At 40.9% G+C, this 12,948-nt stretch overlaps 2 protein-coding genes across 2 annotated transcripts; both read left to right on the top strand.

Moving 5' to 3' along the window:
• Nucleotides 1-23: 23 nt before the first annotated feature.
• LOC308116525 (uncharacterized protein) lies at nt 24-12,480 on the top strand (the record flags this gene model as incomplete). Its single annotated transcript, XM_080474776.1, has 12 exons — nt 24-80; nt 1,255-1,343; nt 1,420-1,925; nt 2,668-2,721; nt 2,802-2,901; nt 3,140-3,346; nt 3,487-3,636; nt 8,875-9,238; nt 9,478-9,594; nt 10,788-10,921; nt 11,209-11,319; nt 12,155-12,480. 12 exons carry the CDS (start codon nt 24-26, stop codon nt 12,189-12,191), a joined length of 1,926 nt encoding a protein of 641 aa, XP_080330902.1. The 3' UTR covers nt 12,192-12,480.
• LOC308117052 (uncharacterized protein) lies at nt 4,508-8,817 on the top strand. The gene is made up of 6 exons (XM_080475661.1): nt 4,508-4,625; nt 5,926-6,051; nt 6,136-6,255; nt 7,318-7,405; nt 7,713-7,932; nt 8,709-8,817. Exons 1-6 carry the CDS (start codon nt 4,545-4,547, stop codon nt 8,791-8,793), a joined length of 720 nt encoding a protein of 239 aa, XP_080331787.1. The 5' UTR covers nt 4,508-4,544; the 3' UTR covers nt 8,794-8,817.
• Nucleotides 12,481-12,948: the final 468 nt, after the last annotated feature.

Here is a 12,948-nt window from a genome sequence, read left to right as displayed (position 1 = left end):
TTTTTTGCACAGAAATTGACGCAATGACTTCAAGTCTGCGCACGGAGCTCAGGAGTGGTCCATTGTATTTCTTTGACCAGGTAGGTTGTGAATTTATTTCGTTGACTGCAGTAAAACACTTTTTTTTAAAAGTGTATTTACCAAGAGAAACCACTTTGTGAGATGATTGGTTACTAAAAAAATTATTAAAAAAAAAAAGGTGATAGGTTACGGTGAAACAACAAAAACAAAACTTCCCATCCACACTTTGGCCAACTAGACTCCCTAATGACATTACTGGGAAGTGACAAACCTTTAATCCTAAAGATAATTACCCGACAGAAATATCCATGGCGCTTTAAATAAATGATAATTAACAACAAATAAATTCCAGACTTACTTTTTCAGAACGTACTCATACTTCTACGAAATGAAACAGTGATGATCTATGGATTATTATGTTTAGACTCTTATTCTGAATAAAACGTTATGGCTCAAATAGGGTGGGAGCATTCGTAGTATTTAGTAGTGAAGTCACTACTAAATGACTGTGAGCAGAGTTACATTAATGACGACAGTCCAACTCAACAGACTGAAGCTGCTCATATAGAAAACGATTTAATGTTGATGGCTTGAGTATACAATAAGGTGTACCTAGGAAAGCTATGGGGAGGTTGGACAGACAAACTGCATGATAAGACAGTCAGGGTGCAATTTGTAATCAAAGCAAATGGTTGAATTTTGAAGTGAAAGCATCTAATTAGCATTCGTCATCCAATACCATGTATTGACTGTGGTTCACCCATTCAACACAATTTACTGGAAATTTGAAATTTAAACCAAATGTACTACTTTGGTATGAAGCTAACGATGAGAGGAGTAAGTGTGAGTTCTCAAAGTGTGCAGCAATTAAAAGATAGCACAAGAAAATGTATTGTCTTTATTGGCTTTAGATATCAACAGCTGTTAAATTGTGGATTGGGGGGGGGGGGCACAGTAATGAATGAGAGGTGATCACTCTGCTTTACTTAGATTAACTTGCATTTTGGTGAAAATAAATGAGCAGAAGGAGGATACATACAGAGTACATCACACCCTGATAATAGTTATAAGTAACAACTATAAAGGATTGTTGCAAGTAAACAGGATCACTTTTGAAAATGATTTATAACAAATGAGTCTGTTTATCTGAGTGCACTACACAGTACTTTGCAATAGGGTCTGTGGAGAACAGGAAACGATGGACACAAACAATGTTTATTCACCTCCTTGCAGCCGACCAGACGTGTAAAATGGGCAAGGAGCAATGTTTTGCTGTTTAATGTGGCAAACAGAAAGCTGCAGTCGGGAAGCACATTGCAAAGGTAATCGGCGCATTGTTGGTGGTTTTGTTTCTGCTGCACGTCTGAGCTGATCTGTAATTGCTTTTCCCCTCCAAAGCAATCAAGAAGAGGATATAAAACAACGTGAAAGTGATGAGCGAAACAAAGAGGAGCTCTCAGGTGAAATATATGAGGAAGGTAAACCTGATACCTCCTCAGCTGTCGGTGCCACACTGAACCCACAAGACCCTGATCTGCTGGAAGCGTACAAGCGAGCAGCCCCTCATATATTAAACCAACTGGCTCATTTACTTTCACAACATAATTGGCCTAAGAAGAGGTGCATCCCGCGAGGGATTGTAAATATTTTGAATTACTCCTGGCATGAGCTCACTGCAGGGGCGGTACTGGCCAAAACTTTGGAACCGGCCGAGAACCCAGTCCAGCGTAAAACCTCCCGGAAGTCGAACCAAAGGTTGTGTCAGGTGTCTGCAGGCCGCCAGGAGGAAACCACAGAGGGGAACTCATCTGCTGAGGAAAAGGTTGTTTCCTCAGAAAGAGAAACACTGCTGGAACCAAACCCTCGAGTGAAAAAGAGGAAAAAAAACTTCATCAGAAGTAAAGGTAATATTATTTTGATTATATTTTTATGGAAAGCCAACAATGCTGAGAGGGAAAACTTAGTATATCGTGTCGTGTCGCATCATAGGAAACCATACCTGAATAAGGTATGTTGTACTTTCTGTAATCCTGCACACGAATCAGTATTAGAACACCTGCAACCATGTGGATACAATTCGTTTGATTCGTTTAGTCAAGTCTAATAAGTTCCACTTTTATATATTGTTATATAATTAAATGTTTTTATTGAAAGCAATATATCGGTTCGGTTGATTGAACACGGCAGACCTAGTATGAGTGGATAATTGTAAAGTGAGAAAGTATTAGAACAGCATTGTGTGTCTGTTTTGCTTTAATCTGCCATGTTGCAAATATTAATATCTTGACGGATTAAAACAGTTTCACCAAAAAAAGATTTACAATGATCACATTATTGCTAGTGCAGTCGATAACGATTAAATTAATGATTGTCAATACCCATCAGGTAGTATGTCATGTTTGAACTCAAGGGCAGCTTTACTTGCCAGCTGGTGGAAGTGAGAGGATCAGTTTACTAGATTGTACAAGGTGGTGAGGTACAGAGGTACTCCTGTCTTATCGGCTCACAGACCTATTGAGTTGCATTGTGAGGCTCACTGGTAGTGACGTATTTGTAACCAGGACTGTCCTTAAGGATTTAATATGACAACGATATGAGCCCAGGTCCAATAATGACAACGATTTTATCTTGTTTTCTCTCGACCAGCTCGCAGCTCTAGAGCATGTTTCTCCCTGTCGTCCGGCATCTGCACAGGTTCAAGTATGAAGCTGCAGCATTGTGTTAATGACTCTCTCACTGCTGTGCCTCTGCTGCCTCAGCAGGATGTGATTTGTGTCCAGGTTGGATCATTCAGCCACAGCAGCCCATCTTTGATGAGCCTCGGAGGATCAGTCAGTGCCAGTCGGTGGTGGAGCGACTGCAGGCAGCAAGAAGTCCTGGGTGCGTCATTAACCTCCGTGTACCCGCTGACTGAAACATCAGTTACTAGTGCATTTGCATCACATTGTGTACAAACTGTTTTGACTTGATGTAGTTCTAACTGAAATGTCTGACCAGCTGTTTGTATTTAACATTTAGATTTTTGGTTTATAACCAAAATGTTTTCTCTCCAAGGCAATTATTCCATTAGATTGATATTTGTTTTTAAAACACAATAAAAGACATTGTCTTGACACAGAAAGCTGCAAACAACTGAGCAGGGCCTGAACACATCACTCATCCTTCGTCACTATGGCGACTCGAAGACTAAACTGAAAGACCGGAGTAGAAAGGTGCAGCCAGCCACTTTAGTCAACGGGTTGCCACAGATACCAGAAGTGAAGCAGCTGAGTCCAGGCCTGCAGAAACTGCACTACGGGACCGATGACGGCTCCTCGTTCATTTAGTATCCTAATCTCATCACGTTTGTTCATCAATGTTTTAGTCACAGTTGTTGTTTCACAAGCAAAGGCAGTGCGGGCCTTATAAGAAAGGTGTCTCATCAGCTAACCTATTGACCTGTTGACCTTTAACATGCCCTGTCAGCTACCCGTCTGGCTGTGTGGCGGTGTGCCAGAGCCACTCGACTCTGCCCTGCGGAGGCTTCTATACCAACGTGTTCACCGATGGCAAGTGTCCCGTCCTACTGGCCACAATCACAGCGTTTGGACATGGCTCTGTTACTCACCCTCTCAGGTGAGTTCAGGGGAAGTGGTGTATCGCATAGTTTCACATCTTCAGCAGTCTGAAAGTGCTTTCACACTGTTCGTCACATTCGCCCATTCACACACTCACACACCAGTGACGATGGCTGCCATGCAGCTTGTTCGACGTCAATTAGGAGAAAATTGGGGTTTAGTGTCTTCACAACAATCGGACATATGTACATGATGAGATGGGGGTAGGTAAGCCTCACCCACCTGAAGTGAGCTTCAGAAGGTATGTACCTCATCTCAGAGCAATCCACTGGACTTGGTCAAATGTTTTGGAAGACGTTTTCATCAGTTCATGTTCTCTTGACCATGAAATAATATAAGAGTTTTGAATTGCGTTGTATTTGTCACCTCTTACATTTTTGCGCAATTAATTGCTCAGTTTGTTCATCTTAAACAAACAAACAACCAACCAACAATTCAAACTTCCCAGATAATGTTTTTACCTCACTGCCCAACAATGTCATAAATATTGTGTGTCTGTTTAGATCAACTTTTCACACTACAATGTCGAAAGCAATCGAGGAAGCACAAACGGTAGAAGAGGAACTTTCCACTTTGTGTCTTACAGCAACTTTATTTTGCATTGTGGTAATTCTGGAAACAATTTTGCCCCTGTTCAAGCAAATATAAGCCTTACATTTTTCACAATACTGACTTTTCTACCGGGTTTCCAACAATTGTGTACATCAGGTTTTTCCAGGGCAGAAAAATCACACTGGTTATGTAGAGGTCTCAAAAACTAATATGATACACTTGATATTATTGGGTTAACGAAGGGTGTTAAAATCTTTGGTTATTTAAAAAAAACTTGGATTATTTCAGTAATTCTTCTTGATCTGTGTTTCCAGCTCCGCCATTACAGCGACGTGGAATCCGGGTGGTGGATTCATGTGTGATCAGTGTGGAACTGTAACCAAGGAGTGGAGCTGGCAGACAAATCGCGCGCCGAAAGACAAGATTGTTGTACAGGTGAATTTTTCTAAATACGTAGACGAATCTATCGATTGATTCTTTATTGTCGTTGTATTCATGCAGGAAACATTAACAGTGCTTTCAAGACAGTGCAACATTCACATAGTAAATTGGAAATAGGAAAATATGTAAAACTATATGATTTAAGATTCAATGATCAGACTTCAAAAATTTATTAATTGATGTGGATGAATTCAAACCAATTTATTCAACTTGACTGTAATTAACCAGCATGTGTTTATGCAGTGGGAAGAACCTAGAAAAAACTCACATTCAATATCCACTCAGGCCAGAGTACTAACCACTACCCCACTGTGCCACTCCTCAAACAAAATCTTGTTGAATATTTTCTTTATATACAAATTATAAATAATTTTTTTGTCAGCATTGCTTTATTTAAAAGGTCTCACAGCTTTTGATCGGACTCTCAGCAAGTTTACGTTTGTTGTTTTACTCGATAATAAAAGGTCCTGTTTGATATTTAATGTGTTTTGCTGAATCAGAGCTCACAGAATCTTTCTGGAAACGTCTGCAGTCACTTTCTTACTCCAGTTCCTCATCAGTAAATGTCAAAATGTGGTAACATTTGACAGCTGTACTGTACAATCACTGTGCAAAACATGACAGAAGCAGAATGTTTCTGCTTCAAGCATTTAGACTGTTTGCACAGTGCTGTTGTGATTGTAGTGTTGTGGGTTTGAGTCTGAGTTTGTGGCGTACCCTGCCGTCACATGACTGTGAATCAGCTGGGATGGGCTCCAGTGTCCCACCCTACAATAGATAAAGCGCTATAAGAAGATGGAGGAATAGAAACCGCTCATAATATTGGTTTACTTTTTCCTCCACAGTTTGGTGGAGGTGCAGCCCAACCTTTGTTTTTTTGAGGCCTGTTCTATGAACCATCTGAGATGGTCCTGACCTCTAACAGAGAAATACGCTTGACATTCCTTGCTTGTTGTCCACTCATAAAGGGATTTCTATTAATGTGCAAATACAGAAGGCATCGCCTCTTCTGTCGACCAGCACATGGATTATTCTCTTGTTTGTTCTGGTTTTTGAGAGCAAATTCAACTCAAGACAAGAAACTTCAAGCAGCCAAGAGACTTATTAATTCTGAATTATTCACAATCTGGGCAGTTGTCCAATGTAAAATATATGTGTGATATGGCATTCAAACTAAAGCTGAAATACACTTTTATTCTGTAATTTCCAAAAAGGCCCAATCATCTTACTTGTATCACATTCTACATTGACTGTTTGCTGAAAATTGCTGTTTTCATATTGAATTATTCTGCAGGTGTCAGGTGGGATCTCGGTGAGGTTGTTCAGCGGTGTGTTTGCCATGCTCACCTTCAGATGTGACGGTGAGAGTGTTCAACTTCCACTCCACTTCCTGTCTGCCACCAACCAACCAAAGGGAATGGTGCGTGGACAATAATCAAGTGAATAAACGAGTCGCTTTATGAACAGTTATTTCTATTTTCAATATCTCCTTTACGTTGTCAAGTCTTGTTTACAGAGAGAGGAGAACTCTTCCTCTGGCGCTGGTCCAGATCTTGTGCTGTTGAAGAAAACAAAATGTCCCTCTGGAGTCAAAGATTGCACGTGGTGTCCATCAGTAAAATCTGTAAGGCACATTTTATAATTGCATGGCAATATACCTGAAACACAGAAATGAACTGAATGCCACAGTTTTATAATCGCAACCAATATGTTTGTGCTCCAATAGTCATTACTGCATTTGTTTTTTTAATGATTCCTATAACTGTGCAAACGTGCTGTAGAGGCCTTAAAGGTACAACATGTACGTTTTATGTAATGCCATGTTTATACACTGTGTGGCAGCAGTGAGTTCTTGTTGAATTTATTGTTCTTAAGACCCAAATATGTGCGATGCTATGTACGTACATGGAGCGTTCAACCTGTCTTCTTCCTTCATTATTCATTTGGTACATTTTTCAGAAAGCTTACAGATGCGTAGCAAATGAAGTCATACCACCGATGACTGTGGGGGAGTGTGTGCTGTCTAGCTCATGTTTGACCAGTGAAAGGAATAAAGAACAGAACTTTTAACACAACAGAAATCTCTTCAAGTGAAGCCTGCAAATGTAGAAATGTGGATACAAGCTTATCTATGACGTCAAGACAAAGAAGCTTCAGATGACTTGTGTGAACAGTTTATAAATGTAAAACATTGTGCAACAAATTATCTCCCGAGACCAAGCCTCGATACTACAAGTGGCAACAAATACTTTTTTTTTTTCGCAGTTTGGATTAGATTAAACATCGTCCCACATGAAAGCAGCACGGGCCTCTACAGGATGTATTGCTGAACAACCACAGCGATGCCGGGGACACATGACAACATTTGAAACGCAATTTACCTGCATAAAGGAAACATATCTGTGCCTTTTCCTGCTAGAATCTGTGGCTACTTCTTCCTTTCTCCTGCTGAGTGCAGCAGCGCAGGAATCTTACTGTAGAAAGTGTTATTGCAACACTCATCAGGTTGTGGTTAGCTGGTATTGATTTCTCTACTACATCATGATTTGTTATTTTAAATTCTTTGTAGATATTTTCTTGACTAAAAATACCACAAACTGCATCCATGAATGGATACTGTGTATCAAAGATGCTTCACAATGTCATGTGTAACCTAATCTGCCCTGCATGTGATGACGTGTGGCAGGTGCCTGCGCACAGGGAGCTGAGGAGGCTTCAGCAGAGAGCACGACACATCCTGGAAGACTGGCTGGACTATTATCGCGTGGCCATCGGTTTGTGAACACAGCTTCTGACATGTGTGACGCATACATTCTCTTCTCACTCTGAGACCACGTGGGAAGATCCACATCGCAGTGTGGTGCACATTTCTATCAAGTACGTAGCACTAGTGAAAGTCGCACTGAGCCGATGTGACGCGTTGAAGTTGTTCAGACAAGTTCAGTGAATCAAAAAACTTACAGTATCATCCCATCTTGCAAACTCAACATTATTGAATAGTTCTGTGAGGATCCTGTTCACGGTCACTCGTGTCACTTGGTGTCTGTGCGCATTTCGGATTGACCTCCTCCTCTCCTTCAGGTATCGAGTGTCCTGACATGGAGCGGATGCCAGATGCCCCGTGGAGGACCAGGCTGAGAAGAGACGTACAGTCGGCCACTCTGCCCTCCCTGAACCCACCTGAGCGGGCAGATGCTGAACCATTTCTGCCCGGAAAGGACGAGGATGAGTTTCAGCAGCTTCAGAGACACCTGTCAGCACCTGGAGAACGACCTCCGGATCCACCCATGAAACTGCCAAGGTGCTGCGCGCTGACATTCGTAGTGAGAATCAGAACATCAAAGACGAGTGCCAAAATGAAATCACTGATGATGGGTCAGGTCATAGGGCAGGAAACATTCATAACGTCTTTTTGTGGCTCCAAACATTACAGCACTGATACAACAGTGATCGTGACACTAGTTGGACACTAAATAAGAAACTCTGTATTAACAGACCGAGTGCATTAAGTCAAAAATACATGTGAGCAAAGATATTAAAAAGTGCCATTTATAATTGTTCATTCGGCCAGTTTTAAATGTACTTTATCTCCTCCAAATGGTTATGGTTTTACAAATATTCAGTGGAATTGGTCTAGTACTAATTATTTAGCAACAGTGCATTGTTTTCATTTTGGTATTGCCAAAAACAGTTGCAGGTATCATAACTATTTAGATTATTTTTCTTTTTCTAAATAAAGTAGGAGTTTAATTTATTTATTTTTCCTGAAAATAGAGGATCACTTATGCTTAAAGCTTGACTCATGTACAGTAGCTGCACTGCACACAGTCGATCTGTTTATTTTTGAAACAAACATTTTGATTTGCAGACATCGAACTCGCTCCCACCTCTAATGGTGCATCCATCTCCCGAGTTGCCAACTTATCAATGATCTACCTGTTAATCTGATTGATTTCGTATTGAAACATGTTGTTTATTAATAGTTTGGACTTCTGCTCTGCTACACTTTGAAGTCATACATGTTGAATTTTGTAAGACATAGTGAATGTTAACTTTTTAACGTGTGTTAACTTGCAGGACACCCAACACCAGAGCCAAGAAGGATCCCCATGCCACAGTTAGTGGACCTCTTCAAATCCATGAGAACATCAAACTGGGGTGAGGGACCTTCACATTACTAGCAGACGAAAGCTTCAACAAATAATTTCCAGTGGTTTCTGAAACCGTGTTCACAACCACCCAGGGCAGTGATTCTCCCAGCTAGTCCAGAGCCGCAGGAACATGCCTTTGCCTCGGGTCCAGCGGCGGCGGCGGCGCCATTCGCGGCCCGTGTCCGTCTCACTGTGTGCCCCGCTTTGCTGAGAGCTGCCTTGCAGGGGGAGCAGAAGAGGAGCAGGTGCTGCTGCAGCACTACACTGATGCCATCAGTGACAGACCTGGAGTACGACGCCTTCGCTATGGGCCAACCCCCACACAGTCAACAGATGCTTGTGGTGTGTGTGACTCTGCCACGCCAACTTGACAATGTGCACGCTGTGCCGAGCCGGGACCCCCTGGAGGAGCTTTACAAGAGGAGGAACAGACACAGAACCATGCCGTGTACTCAGGTGTGGCTGCTGTCTCAAAAAAAAAACAAGGGTGTACATCATGACAGAGCTACTCTGTTAGACATTTGATTTAGATCTGCATGTTTCATATACACAGTGCATACATTATTGCATAAATTTCACAAAAATTTATGCACACTGCATAGCACTGCAGTGTTATATATATCCTACTGACACTGCCATCAGAATCTATGAATATATTACTAAAACCTTCATGATATATCATTTCTGTTGTCCAGTGCCAGATGGACTCATTCCGCCTGGTGCGGTACGAGATGTCATTAGGCCTCTCCGGCTGTGAAGTAGTGAACATCCTGCTGCAGCAGCGACACAACGCAGCTCCTGGGATGATTCTGGTTAGTAAAACCACTGCAGATTTGCCCCAGAGACCGCATGCTCTGCACCATGTATCTCTGTTCGACGCCCACTGGGTGGCAGCAGCACTGCTTGTCTGAAGCGCAGGAGGTGAACGCGACTGAGAGGGGTGCTTGACTAAAGGGGTTATTCTTTGAAAGCCCGAAGCCTTCATCATAAACTTACGGTTGGCTGTCAAAAGATGAGGGATGAAGCATTTTAATTACAAAGTGGGAGGCTCTAATTTGTAGCCCAAAGTCATGACATCTGCTCCACTGATTTTTGCTTGTGATGTAAAAATCCATCCCTCGGCCGATAAATCAAAGAGAAATGACTGTATTCATGTGACATGACAGGGTACTTAGATAGTTTGGACCGAAAGGTCTTAGTCAGACAGAGCAGGAGTAATTGACCGGACACCCCACACACACACACAGACACACACACACACACACACACACACACACACACACACACACACACACACACACACACACACACACACACACACACACACACACACACACACACACACACACACACACACACACACACACACACACACACACACACACACACACACGCACACACACACACAGACTGGGTTTTGCAGAGTATACATGATGAAAATGTCTATATTTTCACAAAACCAAACCATTTTTATGGAAAACTACTACAATCTCAATATAAAGCCAATTTTAATGAAACCTTCTGGTGCAAAAAAATGAGAAATGTCCAAATAACTTCTCCTATAGCTGTTTCATTGTTATTATTCATGTTTTTTTAAACTCACCCAAACAGCATGGCTCTGAGGCTAATGCCAGTGTGCTCACAATGAGGTAGCTGTCTTTCATAGCAGCATCCCCGATATCTCAGCTTGGATCTGTGTTTTCTTGTTTCCGCTTTTCGTATGAAATCAGTGTTTTCTTTGACATTATTGGAATTTGCTTGGTTGTTTGACAGGCCGGATTGGATCCTCTTGAGGGCCAGTTTTGGCTTCATCTTTGACACCCCCTGATCTAAATCATCCTCTATTTACTGACCTATTGTGAAAAGAAAATCAACAATGTTGTGTAAACCAGTTCTCGCAATACTGACAGGTTTTTTGTGTGACGGGGAAGTCTGTGTAACTTGGTGTTTTTCCTCCATTTCCACACACCCACAGATAATGTGATTTTTCTTATTGCTGCAACAGATGTACATCAGAGGGAAGCTGCTATTTGTGGGTTATAGAACCAGCTGCTCAGCCAGAGACCTTCAAAAGCAAATCTGCAAAACCCGAGGAAACTACAGGTTAGGCCTGAGTCTCCCTTCAGACTACAAGTTCAGGTATAAACATCCCTTCTGATCTCATTCAATAGATTCATCATGGATGTGATTATCCTTATCATGTACCAGTTATTGTGAACAATATATAAGGTTAAAATGGGAAATAAATACCCAATATCTTTTAAAAACAGAATTACCGATTTAAAACAATCTCCATTAATACGCTTCCTTGACCCAAAATTAGTGCTAATCAATTTTTTGTTTACCACTTTTTAGACACGGATAAGTCATTTTGATTTATATTTATATTTGAATCATTCCATTAGTTGTCTGTCTTTTATGTGCAGTGAAATGCTGAATTCCCCGGAAATCAAAGAATTGCAAAACTCGTCAACGCTGATAAGAAGAGATGACATCAGTGTGGCGGCTTCAGAAGAAAAGGAAACGATGACTTCAAAGTATGCGACTTGATCAGTAATTCAAGTTAAATCCCTCCTCGTTCTTTGTTCTGAGTAATCTGACTTATTCCCTGAGTTCGCTTTGGCTTAGCTCTTGAATGAGGATTATTTCCTAAAGAATTAGTCCAGATTTTAGAATCATTAGTTAATTGTCTGTGATTTGCACAATAGACACAAGCACAAGGCCGTCTGGCTTCAGCTAATAAGTCGTCAGTCTTTACAACTCGACATGACTTATTCATCATTGGAGTCATCACATGGGAAATGATTCAATAATTTGTCATAATCCAGATTTACTTGTACAATGCATCACAAGCTCAATGATTGCAATACGTGCTGAATTTCCACATTTACTTGTCACCTGGGTACTAGAACCAGCCAGTCAAAATCAAGTTTGAGAATATACTGTATGTTTGATGACTGCATCCAAATTCATAACATGTTTGTTGTTTATAACTGTCCGTTCTTCATTGTCATTATTTTGTTTGTTTCTTTGGCATTGACGCCATTCTAGGCAGATTATCTGCTCAGTATATCTCACCTTAGATATACAAACAACTGTAATTTCCGTTAACAATTTGTGTGGCACATTGCTACACCGTTATTATCAAACCACAGATTCGTATATCATAAACATTTCCCTGGTTGACAGTAATGCTAAAAGACATCTAAACATTTCATTGAGTGTAGTTGAAACCATAACAAGCAAATGTTTGCAGGCGTTTGCCAATTTATAGGGGCATATCTGGTTTAAGTTCATTTGTATTAAATATCGATTGTCACCTTCATTGAAATATATGCGATGTTAATTGTGTGATTTCTTTCTCCTGAACAGGAAAAGCAAACATGCTCTGGATGCGTCGCGCCAATGACGGCGAGACATTTGCTCTCCTGCCTGTCCTCATGCTGTTGTTATCACTCACCGACTGTGATGCAGTGAAAACAATTAGTGAAACACGTCTCAAGTGCATCGCCTGTGGTTTAGTACTAAGATTAAAGTGCTACCATTTGCTTGCCTGCAGGTTGGCACCACTGAGTCGTCTACACTGAAACTATGATGCTGTTTCCCTTTGAGGTGTTTAATTTCAGGAGAAAGCTAATAATTCCCAGATGTATCAGACACACAGATGATTCCAGCCTTGATAAGCTCAACAAGGATGAATCCCCCCCAAAATCAAAAGTCTCCGAGGAAAATATGGAGCTTACTTCAACTGTATTCACTGGCAGCCTGGATATTTAAGATGTGGGAATCAAACATGCAAACACCAGAAAAAACAAATAATAAAAGAGATATATTGTGAAAAAGAAATAATAAAATGTTTGATTGTGGTTCTTTAACTCCAGAAATGCAACATAACCTTCTGTTTTGGTGTAACTGGCACAACTAAGTGTAAACGTTTGTTAACCATGCCATATCTATTTTGCTGGTAAGATATGTCTTGTAGGTCCACAGACATTTAGTTTGGTGCAAGGAGGGCAGAAACGACTAATTTAGTTATAAATGCTGCTGACGCTACCATTAAGTGAAACTGTCCATTTTAAAAATGATAAATTGTTCAACCTCATGATAGAAAGAGTAAAGCTGCAGATTAATGATTCTGGAGTTTTACTTCCTCTTTATGAAAATAC

The sequence above is a fragment of the Lipophrys pholis genome, assembly GCF_963383615.2.
Source record: "Lipophrys pholis genome assembly, chromosome: 11".
Lineage (NCBI taxonomy): Eukaryota > Metazoa > Chordata > Actinopteri > Blenniiformes > Blenniidae > Lipophrys > Lipophrys pholis.
Note: the sequence above shows the minus strand (reverse complement) of the source record. Positions and strands in the feature narration are given on the sequence as shown.